This window comes from Manis pentadactyla, chromosome 9, assembly GCF_030020395.1.
Source record: "Manis pentadactyla isolate mManPen7 chromosome 9, mManPen7.hap1, whole genome shotgun sequence".
In the NCBI taxonomy this organism is placed as follows: domain Eukaryota; kingdom Metazoa; phylum Chordata; class Mammalia; order Pholidota; family Manidae; genus Manis; species Manis pentadactyla.
The window spans coordinates 89,980,352-90,005,323 of NC_080027.1; the positions used below are offsets into that span (position 1 = coordinate 89,980,352).

The window sequence follows — 24,972 nt, forward strand, 5'->3', positions numbered from 1 at the left end:
CAATCCTGAAGTCACTCCTAGTAGGAAAATCTCCACTTCCTGTTGTTCTAGGTTGAAAGTTCTGTTCTTCTGTAGCAAGAACTTGAGCATTCTTATTTGGTTTCCTCTTAATCTTAGACTTGTTCACCTTTAAAATGTAGGTAATTGGTATACTATGTTGCAAGGATCCCCCCACTGCTACCCCCAGCAGAAAAATAAGGCAAAGAAAGTCTACAAAAACAACCAGGGGTGTTAAATTACTCATGTTTATTTGTAACAGACCTTCAGCCAGTACAGTACAAAACTTACAGTAGTATATCTCCGTTACACAAATATTTACTTACAATATATTACATATACAAAATGCTTTGCAATAAGTCTCAAAAGCTAGTTTAACTCCCCTTGAGAATGGAGAAAAACTCTTTAAAAAAAACGGAAGGGGAGAACCGGAGGAAGAGGAGGAGGTGAAGGGCGAGGTCCAAGGAGACACCAAGCATAGGCTACAAATGAAATCCTGGGAGAGAGAGGAGGTGGTATTGCACTTGCTTCTGTGATTTTTTTTTCTGTTCATTCTTCATAACTTCTGAATAAAAATATATATAATATATATATATTATGTACACAAGGAAAGCTGCCAGAAGTGTTATAAAATCCCATCTGCAGCTTGGACACTGACACAAAAAACACTGGAAAAGTGTCTGTTTAGAAATTTTTTGGGGTGGAGTTGATTTTGAATACCAATATAAAAAGAAAACACCTCTTTTCTCCATGTGGGTTTCAATGTATGTTTTTTTTTCTTGTTTTTTTTTTTTATGCAAAAGGAGCTGGGAGAGAGCATGAGGATGTTTGAGGTTCCAGAGCTGGAAGACTCTGGAATAGGATTTTGTACCTAAGACCCTGGTTAAAGTGCAGTGATGGTCTGGAGAGAGCCAGAGTGCCCTTCTCTCCCCTCCTTAGCACCTGGTCTTGCCCTTCCAGTCTCTGCTTTCATGGGCTCAGAGTATAGCCTCAGAGCATAGTCCTTCACATTCCAGGAGGTTACAGGCGCCAAAGCTGACTCGGGGAGGGATGGTCACCCTAAGACTCTGATACCGCAGAAAGGAGTAGTCCTTATGAGGTGTCACCAAACACAACAGCAGACACAGAAGAGGTATGGGTGGGTTCAATGGGAAATGGCTCAATAACCAGAACAGTAGAGGAGAACCCAAGATATTAATCGCAGCTCTGCTGCCATCCTGAAACAAAGAGCCAGTTCACTTGGGTGCTTTGAAAAGACTCTTCCCTCCACTAGAGATGCTCTCCTCCCAGCTAAGTCCCCATCCTCTGCCCTTGGCAGCATGTTTATTGCTACATTGACAAGGAGGAACATAGTGTCCCGCCATGACAAGCTGGTTCTCCTGAGGAGACCACACATAATGGGCAAGAAAAAGGAGGAAGAGAAGTGTTTTTTAGGGTCCCCCTTCCCATAAGGGGGTAAGGTAAACTCTTCTTAGAGCTCTTAGGAGCCCTGAACCCAGGGTCTGTTCCTTAGCCAACCCTTTACCATCCCCCTAAATTATCCCTGATAGGGAGTGAGATAAGTGGGAGGCAAGAGAGCCAATCAGGACAGGACAACATGGAAAGAAAGAGGGAAGGGGAGAGAGGAGAGAAGGACCAAGTGTTACAACTTGTGAGGTGCTGTGTTTGGTTTTCACTTTTTTTTTCTTTAAATATAGAAAAACAGCCTTTGGTTTGAATCTCAAGGAAGCAGAGAATGGGATAGCTACAGCCTTGGGCAGGAAACTCCTGTAGAAAGAGCCCTCCACTTGCAGGGGAGCAAGTCTCCTCCTGCCCCTTTCTCACTGATCAGGTTACCTAAGCAGCCAGGGGTCTCCGCAGTAGCCGGGAGGAGACTGCCCCTTCCTGCCCCACATCTGGGAGCTGAGTGTAGAAGGGGGTAAAGGATGACCCCTAGTTCAGTTTCGCCCATCCTATTCTTGCTGGGACAAGAGTGGAATAGGGTGAGGGGCACGTGTCCTTGCCCATCCTGGGATAATTTTTGGTTATATGAAAATCAGAAGAGAGAAAAGAAACACTGATCCTAAGAACAGGGCCCAGAAGACTCAGAATGAGAGGGTGAATCCTGCTGAGGGGGAGGAGAAGGCAGCATGACTGGGGTTGAGATACCCCTTGTCATCAGGCAGCAACCCGCTAGTTTCTCATAGGACGAGGACCGCAGGGGCCCCTGACAACCTAGGAAGGTCACTAGAGTGAAGAAGTTTGAGAGGTGGAAAAGGAGAATTTTAACTCACCCCCTTCCCATGCCCTGGTTTCCAATTAGGCACCTATGGCTCCCAATGTGTCAGAGTCAGAGGACCGCAGACCTAGCCTCAGCCCCTGAGAATATAAAATTGGGGCACTCCAAGGAGAACAAAACCACCACTGAGTAGACTGGCAGGTGTACAAGAGTACAGCAGCGCTGGGGGTTGTTCGAGGATAAATATACCATATCCTAGAGGGAGGTCCTGAATGTGGGCTTTGGGGAACTCAGATTACTAGGGGGCTGTCAAGAGGACCCTCAGTCCCACGGTGCCTGGGGAGAATTTCCTCAGCCCTTACTTCCAAATGAGGAAATTCTTCATTTGTTCAGGAATAGTGCAAGCTGCCTAAGGTGAGAGGGCACAAGAGGTATGGAGTACCAGGTTGAAGGGTCCCAGAGAGGAGGTATAATGCCACAGAGCTAAGGTACGGCCAGAGGGAGCTATCAGCATCAACACTGAAGAAGCAGATAATGCAAAGGGTGAGGACTTAAAGCAAAAAGCTTAAGGTCTCTTAGAACTCAAGGGAGCTTCCCACCTGGGGCTGCGGGGCAAAGCTAAACCAAAGAGAGGGAAACTGGGCCTAATGTGGAAGGAGACTGTGGGCAGGAGGGCAGGAGGTGCAAGTGACTGGTCTAAATTAAAGAAAAAAGCAGAAGAAAATCAAATTATATTAATAAATAACTCAGTGAATGGGCTGAGAAGGGAGAAGAGAGAAAAGAGAAGCATAAGCAAAAGGCCTGTTTCCTCACAATGTCCGATCAGTCGGGGTAGAGGAGACTAGGTGAGCGGGGGCCAGGGCTGAGCATGAGGTTGGCAGTCAGTGGGGGGGGCCGCACAGCTCCTTGGCAGTGGGGGGCAGGGCTGAGCCCCTGCAGGCAGGGCAGTGGAGGGCAGCAGGTCGCTAGCCCACCTTATGCTCCCCCCGGACAATGTGGGAGGAGAACTCGTACCGGTCCTGGCTGTGATAACCACAGATGTTGCACTCAAAAGGGTCTCGGAAGCCATGGCAGCCCATGTGGATGGTGAACATGACATGGTCCAGGAAGAGGATGCGGCAGTGCTCGCACCGGAAGGCCTTCACAGGCTCTCCACTCTCGCCCACCACGCGGAGCACTTCCTTGGAGGGACCTGGGGTGCCCCGCAGTAAACCCTCCTGTGGCTTGGGGTCCTCTTTGGCATAGGCAGGACTGGGCCGGCCCACCACCATGGTGGAAGGTGGCTGGGGTGGAGGGCCCTGGGGGAGGGACACCATGCCCCCAACCCGATCTTCGTGGTTGCTCTCTGTATCTGTGGAGTCCTGGCAGCCATTGCTTGGGGATGCCCCAGGGTCAGTCAGGGGGCCTCGAGCCCGGTAGAGGATGGGACCTCCATCAGCGAGGTCCTCGGGTCCCTCACCTGCCTCCCGAGACCCTGGAAGCTCCAGTCGACCAGGGAGGGGCTGCATCTGGGTGTACACAGAGCTGATGACAGGCGTGAGTTCTGAGATACAAGTGGTGGGTGGAAGGCGGAGGGGCCGCAGATGCTCTGCCCCGACAAAGGCCAGAGACCCCCCAAAGCCAGGTTCCAGGCCATGGTGGGCCACCAACTCTACATCCTTCTCGTAGCCACCTGCATTCACATCATAGGGGATGTCTGAGAGGCTGAAGCGCATCTGCTTTTCGCCTGTAGAGAAGAGGCCTTCAGCGGAGCTGGGTCTGGAGATTCTCATCACTGGGACGGCTGTAACATTATTTGCCATCCCTCCCTTATTTCCCTTGAAGTCAGCTCCTCGGTGGGGTTGCTCCCTGACTCCAGGCTATAATGTGAGAGCCCACCGATCCCTAATATCTCCTTTATCACTTTGTGTAAAACCCCAGGTCCTGAGAGAGCTAAAGACCGATGCCATGGTGGACCCTGTACTCACCAATCTCGGATGCTTAAGAGCCCTTCTCTCAGCCCCCACAGGCTGAAGTCCTTGTTGTGCTCACAAATTGGGAGGGCTGAGCTCCCTGGCCCTTCCTCCTACCCCACCCTGAGAGCCCTCAACACTGGCCCCTCTCCATTCTCTCAAGGTACATTCTCCCTCTTCACTCCCTTCCTGTTCATTCTATTCTCTCTGAATAGAATGAGGACATAGATGAAACCTCTCCTTACCTCTAGATTCTGAACACCAGAGACCACCAGACCCCTTTTTCCTCCCATCAAATCTCCAGATCCAACTGGTCTAATGGCTACCACAGCTCAGATTTAGATGAGCTGGGCTTAAAAGCTGATGGTTCCTCTCTGACAAGACTCTTACCTATGAACTTCTGTGGGGTGGAACGCTTGCGTTTGGTGAGGCTGTTGGCCAGGCGATCAATGAATGTTGGCCTCTCAGAAGATGAGTGCAGCATGGAGTCTGGCACCATCTCCAGGTCACGGATCTCATCACCTAGTGGGAAGGAGGTGGGGACAAGCAGGAGCTGAGCAGGGCTGGCACTGGCCCAGCCACCTCTGCAGAGACAAATCAGCATGTCAGCAGCCAAGGACGATCATACCCAGTGCCTGGGAAACTGGGTTGTTTGCTGGACCCTACCTAGAGCTCACCCCAGGAAACACTTCAGGTAACTGAGGACAGTCATACACATCTGACCCCGATTTTACACTTCCTTGTACTCTCTCTCTCTCTCTCTCTCTCTCTCTCTCTCTGAATAGAATGAGGACATAGATCAAATTTCTCCTTACCTCTAGATTTCTTGGCAACACCTACCACAGGGCTCGGCACCAACGGGGGTGCCCAGCAGATTTACTGAGGTAACTGTCCCTTTCCCACAGACCCATCCCTTTTGGAATCAACGCTGTCCTCTACTCTCCTGGGCCTTGCCCTTGACTCGCCCACAGCCCTGCCTGCAGCCCCACCTGGTTGGCCAGCCAGAGCTTGGGCCTCAGTGCTGAGACTCTGTAGATAGTTGTGGCACCGCTCCTTGTGCTCCTCCAGGGTGCTTGGCTGTTTATAGCTCCGGCCACAGTAGTTACACTTGTAGGGCTTACCCACCGTGGGAGAGGAGACTGTGGAGGGCAGAGAAGGCAAAGAGCATCAGACTCCTTCTCCCAGTGCCCTGACTCTGTAAATCACCCAGGAGAAGTGCTCACAGAGAGGAAGGGATGCTGCTCAGCTGAATCCTTGGCTTATCTTCCCTTACCCAGCATCAGCTGCAAGTGTGGACAGATGGCTAGACCTTAGAGAAGATGGGCAATATGCAGCTTTGGGAGGAGAGAAGGGACCCAGGGCATATAGCTTCTGGCTGCTGGTGGACCTTGATGGCCAACTGCTGCTCACAGGGAGGGAGAACCCAGGGACTTTGTAGGGGATCATCCCTGGCTAGCAAGCTGGCCCCACCCCAGGGTCTCAGAGTTTGGGGCCCAGACTGTGGTTTAACCTTTCCATGTGGCAGGCAGGTGTAAGTGCTGTTTATAAGAGAAGGGGATTTTTTTTTTTTTTTTGCTTATGATCTGTCTGCTTTGGTTTGGGGGAAATTGGTGGGCTGGGGTAACAGAAATGAGAGCCCTTAGCCTGCCAGTGTGGGGAGAGGCAGTTCTCACTGACCTTTACTTGCACTTGTGCCTCCACCCCTAGCCTGATTTTACTGCTCTTTTTTTCTTTCTGTCTCTCTTCACTGAGATACCAAGAGAAGCCCAGAAAAACCATCAATGACAGAAATTCTGAGAAGAGAAAAAGAATGAAAGAACAAAGAGGAAAATAAAGGAGGCGAGTAAAAAAAGAGAACACCAACTCTGGAGGTCTTTCTTAAAATTTTAAATAGAGAATGGGTTATAAAGATTTTGTTTTTACTGAAGAAAAAAGGTTGAGAAAACTGAGATCAACACTTCTTTTAAAGACAACTTCTGGGGGATATTTGTGAGAGAAGAGAAAAAAGTAATAGAAACAAGGTATTTGTACATTTCATTTTACATATTTTGCTACTATTGAGACAGGAGAAGGTATCTCTAGGGGTCTGGTAATTACTACTCCCCCCACCCACTTAACTGGGCCTAATCTGCTAATCTGCTACCACTTGCTCCTGCCCTGTAAACCCTAATATCTGGGGGATGAGATGAATGCCATGATCCCCTCCCAACCAAGACTCTTGGGGAAATGGTTTAACACCTAGGAGAGGAACCTCATTACTCTTATAGGGTTGTAATAGAAAGCATCTCACAGAGATGCCACCTGACAGTATCTCTGCGTCTGCTTCTGTCCCTAATAATCTCCTACAGTACAACATCCAAAATCCACCCAGCTGGCCTCAATTTATAAGAATTCTAAGGGCCAAGCCATCCTTGTTCAAAATAGCAGTGGAAGCTGCCCCTCATCTGAGGAAAAGGAGCATAATTCTCTGGCACAGAACCTTGCCAGGGTTCCAGGGAGGCTGAAGAATAGCTTGGTACTGGCAAATCTTTTTTCCCAGAGCTTCAGTTTCCTCGTTGGCAAAGTGGGGATATAATGCCTCCCTGGGAATTGTAAGGACCCCAGGAGGAGACACAAGTGAAATGCTTTGTAGATTACAAAGCATGAAGTAACAGTGTTCACTCTCTGTTTCTCTGCCCAGCTCAAGGTGACAGAACCTAAAGCAGGGTAGGGGGCTGGAAAAAGCAGAGGGCAGTGAAGTGACTGCTCTATCCCTTTAAATCTTGGCCCAGGAGAGTTTAGAAGAGAAAAATAGCAAGGAAAGTTTCCAAGGACAGACCCTACTAATTCTTTCCCCTCTGCCCTCTTCCTGTCTTTTCCCAATCTTGAGCTCCCACCTTTCTGCCAGCTCAGCTGCTGGCCTCTTCCCAAGTCCAAGCCAAAAGCTTAAAACCTAGTGAGGTGCTTCAAGAGATATATTCCAATTTAAACAGTCTTGGTCGGGGCTTTCAGGAAAACTGGTTAGTCCAGGTCCTGCCACTGCTCTGAATGCTAAACTCCAGGCACCCTCTGGACTTGCTCCTGCCTTTCAGAAGGTGAAAACCTCTTGGGATGGGGAACTGAGGCTTTTCGTAGGCTTCTTCTGGGAGGCCCATGGATATTTTCAGAAACCAGTAGGAAGTAAAGGAGACAACAGACAGCAATTGCCCACACAATCTCCAGTGCGGGTGTTGGTGAAGATGGTGACAGGTGTAGGGCCTGCAGCACATGTGACTGGGAAAAGGGGTTTCCCTGCATTCAGAAGTGGGGAATGATGGGGCACAGATAGTTCTGGCACCAACATCAGGAGGGGTGATTGTTAAGAGCTGAGGATGTCCTCACATGGCAGATGTAAAATGCCCCATCAGAGTCCCCACATTCCCATGGGGTAGGCCGCCCAAAGGAGGGGTTGGAGGGGCAGAGCCCTATCCATTTTGGTCTGTGCGTGCTCTGCCCTCCTCAATGCTGCTTTCACTCCCCAAATACAAGAGAAGTCACTGCACTTCCTTCCCAATGCACTGGGGTGTCCCCCCTGTCGCCCCCACTCTGACCATCACTGACCAGCATGCGTGCGAAGGTGGCCAGTGAGTGCATCACGCCGGCGGCAAGCATAGCTACAGAAGGGACATTTGAAGGGCTTCTCCCCAGAGTGCAGCTTGATGTGGCGCAGCAGGTTCCCCTTCTGGGTGAAGGAGGCTCCACACTGGTTGCAGTGGAAGGGCCTTTCCCCTGTGGGTGGAAAACAGATGCCAGAGGCCCCGGGGTGAGGGACTTCAGAGGCTGGAGAGTCCCCCAAGGGAGAGTGCCCCAAGAGAGGCACTCAGAACACCTTTTTTTGAGAGGCAGGACCAAGTTACACACCGAATCATGCTTCATGAAGATCCCTTGGAAACAGTTTCATTCTGGGAAGGTGTGGATCACAGGTGAGTGGAAGGGAGAAGGGAAACAGGATAGAACCCTGGGCCCAAAGACTATTGCCAAAAACTAAGCCCCACAGGGCTCACCCTGCCTTGGGAGCCTGAGTAAGGTGACAGGAGGCTTCTGTTTCTGCTTTTTATATCATGAGACACAGGCGGTGGGTAGGGGGAGGAGGCAAATAACACTCAGGAGTCCTACCCCTGTTAAAGACTCTGGGACCTTTCTTGAGGCTACACCACCTCCATCTCCCGCACCTGCTGAGAGACATCAGCTCTTCACTATAGCAGTGGCTGAGGGAAGTGCCAGGGGAGTAAAGTACTGAGGAAGTCTCCATCCCTCCCACCCTTTTTTCCATTAGCTAGGAAAGGTGCCGGAGACCCCTGAGGCTAACCCCTGTAGGCATGGCCTCCTAGCAAGCCTCTGGCCCACAGGTCTCCCGACCACTCACCTGTGTGGCTGCGCTTGTGCACCATGAGGACATTGGGTCCAATGCAGACCATGCCGCAGATGTCACACTTGAGTTTGCCATTGGGCAGCCGGATGCCCCCAGGGGAGTGAGGCTCTGGCCCACTCCCATCACAGTAGCCCAGGGGCTCTGACAAGGCATCTTCCACGATCACACTGTCGTCCTTTTCCAGAAGCCGCTCATCTGGCCCCAGCAGTCTACTTGACTCCTCATCGCTGTACATCTCTACCTTGATGGAGTTGGCTGGAGGGTGGGAGAGTGTTTGGATAGAGACAGGCAAAGGTGGGAACATACCTAAAGGCCAGAATGGCACTCTTGAAGTTCTGTAGGGTCTCCAGACCCTGAGACATTCAGGCTTTAAAGGAGGCACATACCCTAAGTAACCATGGTAGTGGTATAAGGGTACTGCTGGGACCTGAAACTACCTTTTCTTCCTATCCCACCAACCAAGCAAATAGGTTTTAAAGCAAAAAGTTGGGGTACATGGGTTATCTTCTGTCACTGGGGAGAGGAGGAGGCTAAGGGGAGCCTTTTTCTCCATTCTCTTGTCATTAAGAAAGATGTCTGGCTTGGCCCTAGGTGGGAAGTCAGCAAATAACAGTGGTGGGAAAACAGTCCTAGGAAGACTGAAGAGCCAGAGCGTTGAAGAAAGAGCAAAACTGTGCAACAAATGGTGCTCACACTGCCTTCCCTTCTGCACCACTAAGTCCTTCTACTCCCTCAATACAAATCCAGATGGGGGATGGGGGAGGAGGAAGGGTGGCTCTAGCTCTGTCCTACATCCCTCCCTATTTCAGCCATTTAGAGAATTTCACAGACCTAGGGCCAGCTGAGGAGGGACAGTCCAGGGGCTCTGTCTGGGAGGGAGAATTGGGGGATGATGAGGAGATCCTTCTCACCTCTATGGCTATCTAATTCCAGCTCAGAATCACCCTGTCTACTTGCTTCTCCAACCCCAGAATCTCTCTTTGGAGCTTTCACTCTAATCCCACCCTTGCCTGAAAGTGACCATTCACCCTCCTTTCAGAAGTCAGGAAAACTCTAGTCACTGAGCTCCCTAGTAAGTTTAGAGACTCTGAGCAGGAAACCAGAGGGAGGCAGAGAGAGGGAAACGGCTACCAATGGAAGATGAATCGAAGGCCAAACACAAATGGGGGTGCCTAGTGCCAGGGCAGGGTGGGAGGCTGCACTTACCACTGAGTGAGCGGCTGGGAGAAGAATGCTGGCTATTGGGGGTGCTCACCGAGGGCCCCACTGGGGCCCCGAGGAACTCCTTCTCCAGAGATGAGTCTCTGCTACCTTGGGGAAGAGAACAAGAGCACAGGTGAAGCTGCAGCTGGGGCCATTTACAATCCATCACCTCAGTTTTTCAAAACGTGGCTAAGTTTCACAAACATTTATCTTGTCACCAAGTGCAAGGCAGTGTTATACACTGGGCACCACACCTCATGCCCCTGCCAGCCTGTGTGCCCAGTGCTGCCTTCTGCGGACTCAGTGGCTATACCTTGCCCACCCTACCTTTATCTAGGCCTGAGAGGAAGAGCATCACAGCCTGACGTCCACATGAAGCAGGGCTGGGGCTAGGCGGGCCAGGGTGGAGAGGGAAATGGGGGCCTTGGGAAGGAGGTGGTTCAGGACAGATGTTCTTCCCTATGTTCTTCTGCAGAGCCTCCAGCACCAGGTTCGGGATCTGCAGGAAGGGCTACTGCAATTGCCCATGAATCTAACAATAACAACAGTAATCACGGTGGTAACAGCTGGTATTGATGAGTGCTTACTACGTACCAGGAGTGTTCTGTGCACTTTAAATTAGTTATCTCCCTTAGCCTTCACAACTCCATGAAGTAGGTGCCAATATTATCTTAATTTTGCAGATGAGGAAACTGACGCACAGAAGCAGCTGGGATATTTGTCCAAGGTCACATAGCTCGTAGCAGTGGACCCCAGACTGGATCACAGTCAGTCAGTGCTCATGGCCTTAATTACCACCTACACAGCCAATTGAGACTCATTGTTTCCACAGGGGAGGGGTTAGACTTTCTAAAATTAGCAAAAATGTGACAACTCTAGGAAGCTTTTGATCTGATATGATTCCAGTCACATTTTAATTTACTACTTGGTGTTCCCTTGACAGTGAAATAATCATTTTATATTTCGGAATATATTCATTTTAACTTGTTGACAAAATGCTTTGTAAAATGCATTTTGAGTTTCATGCATGTTTTTAAAAATCAGATAACATTACCTGAAAACATGAATCATCTTTAAAAAGAATCCTTCCTGCCCATAATCTTCTGCACAAATACACAGGTGAAATAAAACATGTAGGTAAACACACACACACAGAGACACAGACACATATCACATACGTAGATATACATGAGAAAAACATACCTATTGGGCTTAACACACCCAGAGCCTTCTACATTATCTGCTAACATGAACATGCATGGATGTGTGCACACAGGCCTAAATATGGAAGAGAGAGAGAAAGAGAGACAAACCCTAAAATTCATCCCTAAAGTCCACCTATTAGCACTTTACCCAATTTCCCAGCTATGCCCATACTTACTTTCACAAAATAAAGATTCCATTATAAAATGGTTGGCGTCTTGGGCCTGAGGCAAGAAATCCGGAACACACCCTCCTGGGAGATCCCTCTCCAGCTTTGGTCAGTGGGAAGAAAACAGCCACTCAGGACTTTGGGACCATTTCCCATTCATATCCTCTCCTAAAGTTCCATTTCCCCCATTCTATCCCATCAAAATCTAAGGAAATTTGTTCACTATCTATAGAAAATGCCTTATGGCTTGAAACTGTTTCCCCAGCTGGGGCTGTTTAGATAAGCCATAGTTATCTTAAAAAGTTGCCCATATCAGAAACACATATACCATGAAGTGAGCATCTTAGCATTGTGGGTTGAAGACCTGTAGACTCAGACCCAGTTTTAAAGTATGTCCTGTAACTAAGTGTAGGGTTTACTATGGTTAGAAGGGCTGAAGAGGGTATCTTCTAATTCCTTCTCAAACCTTAGTGCTGACTTGCCCTAAATTATTTGATGTTAGTAATGGGGGAATAACAGAGTCTGGGCCCTGGTGATGAGCCCTGGACCGTAAAAGGATGAATGAGGCTGCTGGAAATCCATTGTTAGTCCCAGCCTACTAGGCTAAGTCTGCCTCTTGGGGCCAGGGGCTTGCTATATGGGAGAAAATATCCTTAAAGAGATATTTGGGGACATTAAGGGGGAAATATCCTTTGTGGCTCTCCCTATTAAAGACTGGGAACACAAGGAAGAACAGGTGCCTCCAAAGTCACACTAGCAGTTCAAGAGGCTCTTTGAAGCCACCACCCTCCCTATGATAAAGTTTAGAGGGAAACAGGCTCAAGTCTACTTTTATGGGGCTAACACATAGAAATGAATCCATTCCAGGGGTCAGAAAGGCTTTATGGGACCCTAGGGATTTTGAGTTCTAGCCAGAGGATGGAGGAGACCAGAGTCAGATTTAGGAAGTTCAGTAGTCCCTCTCTCAGCCAGAGAAACCCCAGTGAGAGAATTTCAAATGCCCGGGACTGCCAAGAAATCCTGGACTGTCAAAGCCAATAATTAAGGCCATTCTTAGGTCCCAGAGAAATTTTCTTGGTCAAAGTCATCATTGATTGGCTGAACCCTCAGAGGGCAAAGCCAAATCATGAGGTTCACTGAGAGCTAGGAACTAGGAGGTGGGTAAAGGGCAGAAAAGCAGGAGGGAGAGATAGGAGCCAGGGCAATGTCCTACAAGCTCAATGTGTTCACACACTGAAGAAGACTAGCCCTCCACTCTGGCTGCCCTTTCTTGGTCCCTTCAGAGTGGCCACCTCTTAGGGAGGAGCTGTGAGGCCAGAAAATCTCCATACCTCTCTGCAAGGAACCTCATCCTCAGTGCTTTCCCTTTCTTGACCATGGGCTCTGGGTGGCAGGATGCTAGTCTGCCAACAGGGAACAGCAGGTACAGGAGCAAGGATGGATGCCCACCCCCAGCTCTACTGTGGGGAAGAGGCTGAGGCCGCTACATCTGTTTCAGGCTAAGGTTCCCCTTTACCTCCAACCTATTACCCATTCCCACCCAGGCCTGCCTTGGCATTTCACCCTGGGCAGCTCTACAGCTGTCCCCAAGGCCTAATCAAGATGTCACCACGCTCCCACTGTCCAAGTCGCAGCCTTTGCTCAGCTACACAACACACCCTCCCCTCCTCCAGGTGTGAGGAGGACGCCCCCTCCCCTGCTGTGCCGGCCCCCATCCTCTCCTTCTCCTTAGGCTGGGGACTTGTCACTGAACTAGCTCCCTGGCCCGGCACCCTCCCCCTCCACTAGCCACCTTCTGCCTGAACTTACATTATCCTTCCCTTGCCGGTGAGACCCTGGAGTGCGAATGCGGCCGCCGCCTTGGAAACGGCGAGGGAGTGCAGGCGGGGTGTGCATGTCTGCGTCTCAGTGGCAGGCAGGGGTGAGCCCAGCCACTCACCTTCCAGGAAGCGTGGATTCCTGGAAGTGAGGGGAACCGCCGTCATTTCGCAGGCAGCGGTGAGCAGGGGCCCACGGCTGCAGCCAGAAGAGCTCAGCCCCGGGTGTGTGTGAGAGAGAGAGAGAGAGAGAGAGAGAGAGAGAGAGAGAGTGTGTGTGTGTGTGTGTGTGTGTGTGAGAGAGAGAGAGAGAGAGAGAGAGAATGTGTAAGACCGAGAGAGAGGGAGGAGGGAGGGAGGGAGGAGGAGGGAAGGAGAGGGAGAGGGCGCGAGGAAGCGCAAGCTTGGATGTGCTTGGGGAGGGGGCTGGAGAGCACATCGAGTGTCTGGCTGGGGAGCGCTAGGCTACAGCATCCCCTGCCCATGCCGGGAAAGGGATGGGGAGTGGTGGGTGTGCACAAGGAGGGAGAGGCAGATGCCCTTGCCCTCGTGCCCAGCAGACAAAGAGGAATGGCACAACAAATGCCTGAGAGAGTCAAGAGAAAGATGCGGATGGGCCCTGGGGTGGGAGGAAGGGGAGCCTCCCAGGAAGGCCCAATCCTCTGCCAGCTGGGGAAGCCAAGGCCCCAGAGGTCCCGGGGCCCAGGACACCAGGCGGCTTCAAGGCTCCACTATCCGTGAGAGCTCCTCCCCCCCAAACTCAGGCACTCCTTTCCCTCCTCCTCCAGGAGGGAAGTGCTCGCTAGACCAGGGGACTGACAGCCCCTACTTCCTAGCAATGAAAGGGTTGGCAGTCTGCTCTCAGGATAGCGTTACTCTGTGGCCCTGAGCCCTTTCAGATCCCAGGCAAAATTCTGGTATAGTTTCCCCACCTCCCCTCTCTCCCGTGCCCCGGAGCCCCAGCAGCCAACAGCCCTGGATAAATCTGCCTTCTTTCAAGACAAGGCTTCTGTTCCCTTCCCTTCCAGAGTTGCTGCTCACTGATGTGCTGACCTACTTTGGAGACTGGATTTTCTGATTCCAAGAATTTGGGGATGGAAGAGGCCTTGAAAGTTTGGGCTGCCCACCCCTGGATCCCGTTCTAGTAAGGTTCCCTTAAACATTTCAGTCCCAGCAAACTTGGGACAGCACTGCTCAGTCAGTCAACTGCCTGCTCTGGGTTTGAGTTTCCCTTGAAAGATAGGGAATGGGAGTGGGGAGAGATCTGATGGTAAATTAATGGGCTCCTTCGCTCCCCCAGGAGGGAATGATCTGCATCTCTACAAACAGACAGGGGAGGAAAGGGCTGTATCAAGTTCTATGAGAAGGGAAAATCTCTAAAGAACAGGAGAGATACCCACTTTGTTAAGTGGCCAGGTGAGGAAAGGCTGCCCAGTGTGGAGGCAGAAGTGCTGTGGTGCCTGGTGCCTCTCCCACAGCTTCTGTATGGTCCCAGGAGGGCCAGGTCAGGGATGGGCTCTCAGATGCCACTCAGGCTGACTGTTTCCACCATGCCCAGTCATGGAGGGGCTACTCTGCAGCACTAAGGTTAGCCCTACCTCAGCTTTCACTCTCTAAGGTTGCTGCTGACTTCTAGAATTCTCAAAACACAGATGAGGGTTTCTGGCCTCCACTTCCACACAAAAAACATCCTGTGCAGGGTTGCCTTCTCATCTAGGAAATACCAGCCTGCTGACAGGAGGAAAACCTCAGTGTCCTAGCACAGTGAAGTTTTCCTCTAATATCCAACATTCTTCAGAGACAGGATTGAAAATAGCTCTGTGGGCTATTTTCCCAGGTACCTTCCTAGTTTTTCATGAGCTTGCCTTGAGGCAGGGACTGGTTTTTATTGTCTAAGTAGTCCCCAGCAATGAAACAGGGTCCTGAGCATGGCTATTGCTCAACAGTGGTTTTCTGAATAAGCTTAAGTGAACAAAAGGTAGGAGGACTGGTTGGTTCCTCAGAATGGCCACGACTTTACTTCCCATAAGGTGTCTTTCAGTTAAGTGGGACTCAATCCCTGTCACTCTGTCCAGCATGTGTCAGGTACTGAATGCCTTTACCCATCCCAACTCCTTCCCTCTTTGAATGAGAAAGGGGTCAAAGTAAGTGTCTTACTTTACATTACTCAGGTGTGTCAATGACTGTTATGCTGTCTCTGACTCATCTTGCTATCTCCCTTAGCACATGCCCATTTTTCCTCCACTGGCCCCACTTGAGGGTAAAAAAATAAGCCATAGGTCCTTTGTATAATGGTGTGTGAATTTCTGATGTGGATATGCACCATGTCAAAATCCATTTCTGGATTCCCTTTCTTCTTATAATCATTTCCTGCCCTGACAGTCTAATAGTCCAAACATTCCTCCCATCTTAAAGACAAACTCTGTCTTAGACTCTTTTCTACACTGTCACATTCCTGCAGTCTCAAAGAGGGATTCAGATAAAGTTCATTTCTTTTCACCTTGTTAAGTCCTGAGAGGATCTAGATTGCTTTCATATTTCTAAAAGCCACTCATACTATATGTAGTGGTCTCATCTGTCTCAGAGCATTTGGCAGGTATGAAGGCTATGACATGTTATGATCATGGTAAAGGACTGGTGGACACAAGAATTGAACTCTATTTCTCAACTTCAAAGGCTATCAATTGTTGGCCTAGTGGCTGAATTCAGCTGGTAGATGAGTTTGGCCTGTTTCATAGAACGTTTTTTTAAATATTGAGTCATTGTTTTAAAATGGAGATAGTTCATGCAAAATCTGGATTCTGATTTCTCTTAAAAAAGTGGGAGTTCTACCCCGAATAGCCAAAGCAATCCTGAGAAGGAAGAATAAAGCAGGGGGGAATCTCATCTCCCAACTTCAAGCTCTACTACAAAGCCACAGTAATTAAGACAATTTGGTACTGGCACAAGAACAGACCCACAGACCAGTGGAACAGAATAGAGAGTCCAGATATTAACCTAAACATATATGGTCAATTAACATACGATTAAGGAGCCATGGATATACAATGGGGAAATGACAGCCTCTTCAACAGCTGGTGTTGGCAAAACTGGTCAGCTACATGTAAGAGAATGAAACTAGATCATTGTCTAACCCCATACACAAAAGTAAATTCGAAATGGATCAAAGACCTGAATGTAAGTCATGAAACCATAACACTCTTAGAAAAAAACATAGGCAAAAATCTCTTGGACAGAAACATGAACAACTTCTTCATGAACATATCTCCCCAGGCAAGGGAAACAAAAGCAAACATGAACAAGTGGGACTATATCAAGCTGAAAAGCTTCTGTACAGCAAAGGATACCATCAATAGAACAAAAAGGTATCCTATAGTATGGGAGAATATATTCATAAATGACAGATCTGATAAGGGGTTGACATCCAAAATACATAAAGAGCTCACCCACCTCAACAAACAAAAAGCAAATAATGCAATTAAAAAATGGGCAGAGGAGCTGAACAGACAGTTCTCCAAAGAAGAAATTCAGAAGGCCAACAGGCACATGAAAAGATGCTCCACATCACTAGTCATCAGGAAATGCAAATTAAAACCACAATGAGATATCACCTCACACAAGTAAGGATCACCACCATCCAAAAGACAAACAACAACAAATATTGGCGAGGTTGTGGAGAAAAGGGAACCCTCCTACACTGCTGGTGGGAATGTAAACCAGTTTAAACATTGTGGAAAGCGGTATGGAGGTTCCTCAAAAAACTCAAAATAGAAATACCATTTGACCCAGGAATTCCACTTCTAGGAATTTACCCTAAGAATGCAGCAGCCTAGTTTGAAAAAGACATATGCACCCTTATGTTTATTGCAGCACTATTTACAATAGCCAAGAAATGGAAGCAACCTAAGTGTCCAGCAGTAGATGAATGGATGAAGAAGATGGTACATATACACAATGGAATATTATTCAACCATAAGAAGAAAACAAATCCTACCATTTGCAACAACATGGATGGAGCTAGAGGGTATTATGCTCAGTGAAATAAGCCAGGCGGAGAAAGACAAGTACCAAATGATTTCACTCATCTGTGGAGTATAAGAACAAAGAAAAAAACTGAAGGAGCAAAACAGCAGCAGACTCACAGAACCCAAGAATGGACTAACAGTTACCAAAGGGAAAGAGACTGGGGGGAATGAGTGGGAAGGGTGGGATAAGGGGGAGGGGGAAGAAAGGGGGCACTATGATTTGCATGTATAATGTGGGGCGGGGCACAGGGAGGGCTGTACAACACAGGGAAGACAAGTAGTGATTCTACAACATCTTACTACGCTGATGGACAGCGACTGTAATGGGGTATGGGGGGGTCTTGGTGATGGCCAGAGTCTAGTAAACATAATGTTCCTCATGTAATTGTAGATTAATGATTCCAAAAGAAAAAAGTGGGAGTTCTGGCCACAGTGGATATCCCATGTGGCAATGATGGGTGGCCACCTAAGAGCTGTTGCTCCTTGAGGTGGGACCTGTGCTCTCCAGTTCATGACCGTCCCCACTGCTCTCTTCTGCTCATTATCCTAACCCACTTCACTCATTTACATACCACCTGGCCACTCAGGCCCCTGAGGTTTAAATCCCTCCTCCATTCTCTACTAGGCTGGGACAGAATGTCATGTTTGGCTGGTGACCTCAGACCGCAGGATAAAGAATCACACCTTCCTTCCATCTCTTTGCTTCAAATCACTCCTTTCTCAAATTTAACTCCTCTCCTGACATGTTCACCTATTCCCCACCCCTTTCCCTGTCCCCAGCGTCTGGGAAGGGAATGTAAAAATGGCCCAAAGGAATGCACACTATCAAACACTACCAAGTGTGTCAGCCCAGTGACTAGGGCACTCAGGTCCTGTGCTAGGCTGAGGCAGCCACTCCGCTCACAGGACTCTGCTCCTGACCCCTTACAAACAATGCACAAGTGAGCATACCAGACATATAGGAGCGGCCATTGCAGTCTTCTATGTCCATCTTAGCGAGATTCTGCGGAAAGAGAAAACAGCTGACATTAGAAGCCAGATCTGGGAAGGGGGAAGTTTCTCTCTAAGGTTCCGGAGTTGGCAAGATACCTAAAGGTAAATGCGCTCTGATCCTAAAAAATAAAGCCTCATATTTCGTCCTGGTGAGAATGGCAATGTGTCCTGACTTACAGACCCCAGGGCCTCTTCCAACCCACAACTTCGGCAGGCTTCCCCAGCCTCTTAGCATGAAGACACCGTCATATTCCAGAGTGGTTTTGAGCGTGCAGTTTTGAGAGTAGACCCTCCCCCTGTAGGCGGAGCTGATGCTGTGGGAAAGGAGACAGGTTACAGGTCAGCCCTGGGGGCAGCCTCTATAAGAGCTAATTAAGGGTGGGGTAGAAAAGAGGAAGAGGCCAGGTTCCATCATTCAAGGGATTCTTTTCTGGGTGTGCAGCAGGAGGAAGGCCAACAGGAAAGTACAGAATGGGAGAGAGCAGCCCACCTCAGGTTGAGTGAGGAGTCCTCTACCAAGGTGTAATAAAGAAATTAAACCTCTAAGTGGCGTCCCCTACCCTTTTATCAATTACCTTGCTTTTTTTTTAAGGAGAGAGGAGCCTGGATTTACCATGCAGGTTAGGCTGAGGGAAGGCAAGCAGTAACTGGCAGTAAGAGTATTAAACGATCAGGAACTGAGAAACATTAAAGGTGATAATTTGTTGCAATGAATTATCTCCTTAGGAGCCTGTGGGAGGAGAAAAAAAAATCTATTTGGTGGAAATGTACATATATCAGAACTTGATTTCACCAGTAATTAATGAAAAGTAAATACCCCAGGGGAAGATTTGAGGGAACAAGTGTACGGCAAGGGGCTTGAGCTGCCACCGAGATTCATGGTCTCTTTGAAAGCTCTCACTGAGGCAGATGGATAAAAGTTTGGTCTGCTTGTAGTCCTATATTGACACGTGGGGGCAGGGGGTCTATTACCGTCTCTTCCCATCACCCTGGTCATTCTTGTCTAGTGCTGAGAGACATCACACTCCTCTACAAAGTCTCATGAGAAAGCCTGGAACACGGGCTTTCCTTCACTTCACAAAGCAGATCTCCCTGAGATTTCATTGAGAGATTCCTAGTCTCACCCAGGAAGCCTGGATGTGGAAGAAAAAATTCTCTTAAGTTGATTTTCAACTCCTCTTTTCTTGACATCCTCCCAGGGATGGACTAAGCTTTGGACTGAGATTTGGATTGGCAGATGAAGCCACAGTAAGTGGTTCCTTGAAGACTCCCTTAGGGGCAATGCTTAGAAGAGCCCAAGTCCACAATGATGAGTGATATCATACCCTCTGGAATTAGCCACAGAACTTGCAGTGGTCAGAGACCTAAAGATGAGAGAGGATGACCTGGTATACATAGGCTGCTTTCATTTCCAAATCATTAGCTCCATAATTGCCCCTTGGGATTTTTCAAAATGCAAAGCTCAAGATGCCACACGTGACTACACACACACACATGCAGGAAAAGCAAGAGTGAGTGGAATTTTTCCCATTTTCTGCTTGGAGAAACTCAGAGTAGTTAAGTGACTTGTCTCAGGGCTCATGGTTAAGACTGGAACAATATAAAGAACGTAAGTATCCTGCCTCTCTGAGGTGTGCTCTTTCCATTAACCTATCTTGCTACCTTTTGAAAGCCTGGGTACCCTAGGCCTTCATGGATCTTCCTGCTTTTCCACTGTTCTAACGTCAATTAAAGCATCTTTTCCTTTGGTGTGATCCCATGGGAGCGCAGTCTATTACTTAAAAAGGAAGAGCAAGTTGAGCAGGCTCTAGAGGGAGAAGTATGCTAATGTGTCCGTGTATGTGTCCTGTGTGAACCAGGGCTAGAGTAGCACTGGGTGGGCAGAGCAGCTGGGGCACAGCACCCAGCATGGCACTGGCTCAGGTACAGCATCTCATTCTTGGACACTTGCCCAGATGGCCCCAAAACAATTTTCAGAAGGGTCTGAAGGAGTTGTTTCTGAGTTAGACTTTGTGCCTGGCAGTAAACTGAGCTCTTCTGCTTTTTACCTGCTCTTAGCAGGTGCTCTGGGACACATCTTAGGCAAGATCAGTCTTTCACTTCCTCCATCTGGTTTAAATGCCAAGTTGGTAACCCCAGGAGTGAGAAGGGATGGAGACTCTGCTGTTCTCAGTCCTGGCATTCTGAAAGCCAGGTAGGTAGACTTCAGTTTGCTCAAGTCTCCCTCTCAACCTTTCAGCTCCCCACCCTTCAAAGCACTTCCTCCCCTGCTTGGTCAGGAAGGCAGATCCTAGTGTCTCCTTGGAAGAACTAGGCCAAATCACACAGCGCCAACTGGAGACACATTCCAGGGGGAGGAGGTATAAGGAGAGAGAAGTTAGTTATACAAGACAAGTTTGGCTCAAAGATCTTGGAAGTAAACTCACTTGATAGCAACATAGACATCATTCACGGACGGGGTAGGCACACACATACTGTGAATTCAGTTCAGTGACCTGGATACAAAGCAACAGGAAACAACTAGTTTCCCAATTCAAAAGGAAGTTATCTCTAAGGAGGGAGGTCATTTTGTAACCCTGGAAACAGATCTTCTTCCTAGTTCTTTTGAATCCACTTGGCACCAAAGCAAGAGTCCTCCATGGCCCTGGCTTAACATGACATGATATTTGAACAAGAAGGGGCAGGAAGGGGCATTCTTTTTAGACAGATACCCCACCACACTTCTTGACAAGAGACAGATGAGGATCAAGCCAAGGTCTGACTTCAAGGGCAGGGAAGGCATCAGCTACCATCCCCATCTCCCAAAAAACATTCCCACAGCTCTAACTACTGGTGACAAAAATGTCAGAAAGTCAAGTTTTCTCTATGTAGTGGTTCTGAAAACCTGAAATATGATGGACATCACAAGTAATTAAATCTCTTCAGATATGCCAAAAAATCCTGTTTGATCTAGTGACAATGCAAAATTGGGATTTAAAACACACTCCATGTGGCCCAATGGGTAGAAAGGTAGTGAGGAGGGTATTGTGGTGGAAGAGGGTGGAGGTGGAAACAATGGGAAGCATCCATGCCATCCCAAACCACAAAAGGGAGTTTTGTAAGGCTGCTAGTCCCAAACTACAAAAGGGAGAAGTAGAAATTTTTTCTCTGGTCTCCCTTCAGACCTGGGATCTAAGACAACTTCCCACCTGCCTGGGAGTGAGCAGTTCAGGTACTGCAAGTAGACGAAACCCATAGCATCATGCTGTCCTCTGTGCCTTCCTGAGCTCAGTGAGATCTGGGTGAAGACATGCTGCATCACACAGCTGGCTCTGCTCATGTGGGGAGGTGGTGGGGAGGGCAAAGGGTTGAGGGAAGAGGTAGAATTAGGTATTATCTGCAACCTGCCTGCATGCCCCTTTCCAGGAATCAGACCTGGATGCTGAGCAATTTTGAGCTCTAAAATGACTTTTAAGGTCAACCTAGTGCCCTCTGAAGGAAACCCACCAACCTTTTCTCAGCTCATGTGTCTGTCTGACTCATTTTTTCACCAGGCAGTAGATAGTGACCTTCTGTCTACATATAACACAGACGAAGACAGCTCGGCTTCATTATCCAAGTGCTTGGACAGCAGCGCAGAGAGGATGAATTCTCAGATAATCCTAGGATTGGCCAGCCTCTAAAATAAGAAGGGTAAGAGCTGGAAACACATCTATGCAGTGGGAAAATATCATGTCATTGTCTCCTTTTAGATCTCAGATGGATGCATCTTTTTTCTGGTTCTTTGTGCCTCCCTGCCCTCCATGGAGGCTGCAGAACAGAGAGGTGGCTAAGGTTTGTGAGTGGGAGGAGAAACAATCCTGCCCCTCTGTCTCATTTCAGGACTGAAGAAACCAAGGAAAGGGCTAACTGAACAGTATAAATCACTAGGTGTGATGCGCATGAGATGATACCTTCTGGGGTTGGGTATACCTTTGAGTAGGCAGGCCCTGTGTTTATAGGATGGCCCTACAAGTCATTGCTGTTCAGCTATGTTGGGGCAGGGTGAAGAAAGCAGAGCAGGGGAGCCCAGTAATAATGTTTTGAAATCAAAGATGCCTAAAACAGGGTTAGCTTTATCAAGTGAAGTTTGAAATTACATGAAAGTCTCAATTAACTATACTGACTGGGGTAGGGTGGCAAAAAGGTGGAAGAGACAGGAACAATTGCCTTTAGAAGCAGTACTGACCAAAAGTCTTTAATGCACACTGTTCAAAACAGCTCACTGTTGTTTGGGACTAAAAGATGTGTTTAGGCTCCCATGCTAGCAAAGAACCTTGCTCTGACAATCCAATTTAGTAAGGCTCTCTTCATGCAGACGGCCCGGGCCAGCAGTACTCTAGCACCTGGGAAATCTTGGAGCTAGAATGGAATTGAGAGATCATCTCCAATCTCTTGGTTTTTAACAGAAGAAGAAACTAAGCCCAGAGTCACTGGTTAGCGACTGAAGTAGGACAAATAAAACCCATGTTAGCAGTCTGGTAAATCTTGCCATAGCTGTTTGCTTTCTTAGGTGATGAAGTGAGCAGTTTTGGTGCCTGTATCTTAATGACTTAAACCCTTCAACTAGAAACACGGGTTTATGGATGGGAGAAGAAATAATCCTATCTTTCTGGTCTCTTTTCAGAGATTATGGGCCTGAAGAAAGTGCCAATCTAGACACTCACTAAGTCTCTTTAAAGTATAAACAGGACTCCTTGGCTCAAGGATTACACCAGCATATACATTCCAGCAGAGTCTATAGGTTGATGCTACCCAGGGGGGTGGAGGGAAACAGATGAGGCCATTCATATCAACACTACCATTTCTTAGATACTTCCTCAGATTAACCTTGAACCTGTCTGTTTCCAACACAGAATTCACATCTCTTCTAAGAAGAGAAGGCAAATCAAGCAGCCTGGAATTCAGAGTCTTCTCCAGCAGGATTAAGAAACCAACAAAGAGAGTCTGCCTGTGGCAATGTCTACACTGACAGAATTCCATGCTCTTATTTGTTCCTACACAGTAAAATGAGGCCAGAAATACCTGCCAACAATAACCTATCTTAATTTTTCCTGGCTACTTTGTATGTGTTGAGGGAAGAGAGAGGGCCAGTTGGGAGAAAATCATTCTTTTGTGGATGTTGGGGAGGGGGTGGTAAAAGATAGAATAATATTCCACCCATGCTGGGAAGTACAAGCTGCATGTTTAAACTCAGAGGAAATAAAGAAGAAACTTTCAATTGCATTTTCACTGGAAAAAAGTCAGGACTTATTTCTGAGCCAAGTCCTGAAAAATGCTTTACCCTTAACCTACTAAGAAAAAGGGGACTGCACGTAAGATACAATTGAACTAAAGGCACTTAGTGGGCAAAAAAGCCATTATATTTTGTGCTGGAGACATCAGTGTCTATTGACTACAGCAAGAACAGTTCTGAAGCTGCCAGCCAGAAGACAGCTCCCACACTCTGGGGCCCACCCCAGAAGCTCCCATGAGATTTCTCCTGCTTTATAACTGTAAGGCTATTTTCTTCTTTTAAGGCTTTATTTTTATCTCAGGAGCCACTCTTCTGCCTATTCTCATGACCCAGAGAGCTGTCTAGATTCTCTGGCTTTAGGCTGTTAGTCGGGGTGGGGGTGAAGGGCTGAAGTATCCCATATACCATAAAGCAAGATTCACTGACCTACTGGAGACCATGACGAGATAAGGGATTCTCAGCGAGGCATTTCACATACCCCTACCAAATGAGACACTACACACCCAAAGATAATCTGATTTCGTCTTTTATCTGGTCTTGTCCTCAGAATCTGAGATACCTTATGCAGAAATATTCTAGGCAGTCAGTCACCTGTTTTTAATGCTTCCTAAGGATATGAACACGTACCTTCACCCAAGTAAAGTGAACAAGTAGCAGTATTGGGAGACACCCAGGCCTCTAGTCTCCAACTTGCCCATGATGATGAAAGGCCTAAAGCTGACATGTGAGCGAGTCAGGACAATATCAAGCTCACCACGATGCTTTGAGGAGTCACACTAGGGAGACGTGGGCACAGATGAAGCTATCAAATATGTAAGCGGGGGTTGACAAGAGTCACAACAGTAGACAGTTTTGCTTAAGAGAAGGGACTTGAGGAGAAAGAAGGTATGCAAAGCTTGACATAATGTGGTCAGTAATGCAGCAAATCTTCCTGGAAGCACAGTTAAGTAAATTCTTGACCTTGTAGGGGGAAAAGGGGTACCTTATTTCCTAAACATCTCATATCTAAAGATCCGTGTTCCATTAAACATTCTACTGTCCCCAGACAGGACCAGTTATGATTTAAAAAAAAAAAGCATAGAAATTGAATGAAAAATTTAAGTGAGAACCTACGACTCTAGCAGACAAATGGTAAGAAAATATCTGGGGATGGGGCAGTTCGAGGAGGTACCTGGAGGGCTGTTTTGGTTTAGACTGCTTCTGAAGTCTGCTCTGTTCTATTTCTTTCTTAAGGTTCACATACAGTGAATCTCGTCCTTTCCAGCTTTGCTTCTCAAGTTCCCTAGACTTCTCACCCCAGACAACTCTTTCCACTCCACCCTAAGTTTTTTCTCTACCACGTTTTCCCACTCTGCTCACTGGCACCCTGATCTGCCCACCTAGGCCTATGTCCTTCTCTCCAGCATTATCGACAAAACCCCAGGATCCCTCACCTTTCTGCCCAAGTACCTTCTCTGCTTCTTTCTTCCGCTGTGTCTCTTTCTACCCAAGCCGTACCCCACCGAGGAGCCTCACACACCCAGCTCTTGTCCTCGGTCCACGGCCTCGACCTTTCAAGGACCCCTAGGGCCGTGTTACCTCCTCCTTAACCCCAGGGCCCCATGCCCAACTGCCCCGGGCCAGCTCCTTCTCCCCGTGGGCTGCCGCTGCCCTACCCGCCGCCTCTTCCAGCAGTCCCCGGGCCCACGTCTCCCCGCTTCACGCCCCAACCCAAGGCTCCGCCCCCGGCGAGCAAGGCCCCGCCCCGCGCT

General features: G+C 48.3%; 1 protein-coding gene and 1 long non-coding RNA gene across 9 annotated transcripts in view; one reads left to right on the forward strand and one right to left on the reverse strand.

Annotated features, from left to right (window-relative positions):
- Positions 1-227: 227 nt before the first annotated feature.
- IKZF4 (IKAROS family zinc finger 4) overlaps positions 228-24,972 on the reverse strand; it is a 30,165-nt gene continuing 5,420 nt past the window's right edge. For 2 of the 8 annotated variants that reach the window (XM_036918303.2, XM_036918302.2), the window contains exons 2-9: positions 17,926-17,977; positions 11,142-11,235; positions 9,764-9,868; positions 8,552-8,812; positions 7,747-7,914; positions 5,157-5,306; positions 4,558-4,689; positions 228-3,941 (exon numbers count right to left, since the gene is read on the reverse strand). In XM_036918303.2, coding sequence (XP_036774198.2) covers positions 3,181-3,941; positions 4,558-4,689; positions 5,157-5,306; positions 7,747-7,914; positions 8,552-8,812; positions 9,764-9,868; positions 11,142-11,235; positions 17,926-17,946 — 1,692 coding nt within the window. In that variant the 5' untranslated portion in view covers positions 17,947-17,977 and the 3' untranslated portion in view covers positions 228-3,180. Of the gene's footprint in view, positions 3,942-4,557; positions 4,690-5,156; positions 5,307-7,746; positions 7,915-8,551; positions 8,813-9,763; positions 9,869-10,963; positions 11,118-11,141; positions 11,236-12,941; positions 13,085-17,925; positions 17,978-21,457; positions 21,607-24,972 lie in introns of those variants that run through there. The other 6 variants (XM_036918300.2, XM_036918305.2, XM_057507770.1 and 3 more) reach the window with 5 other exon arrangements.
- LOC118928768 (uncharacterized) lies at positions 13,046-24,757 on the forward strand. Its single transcript, XR_005031329.2, has 3 exons — positions 13,046-13,130; positions 21,501-21,639; positions 22,842-24,757. It is a non-coding gene; the product is annotated as an uncharacterized LOC118928768 (long non-coding RNA).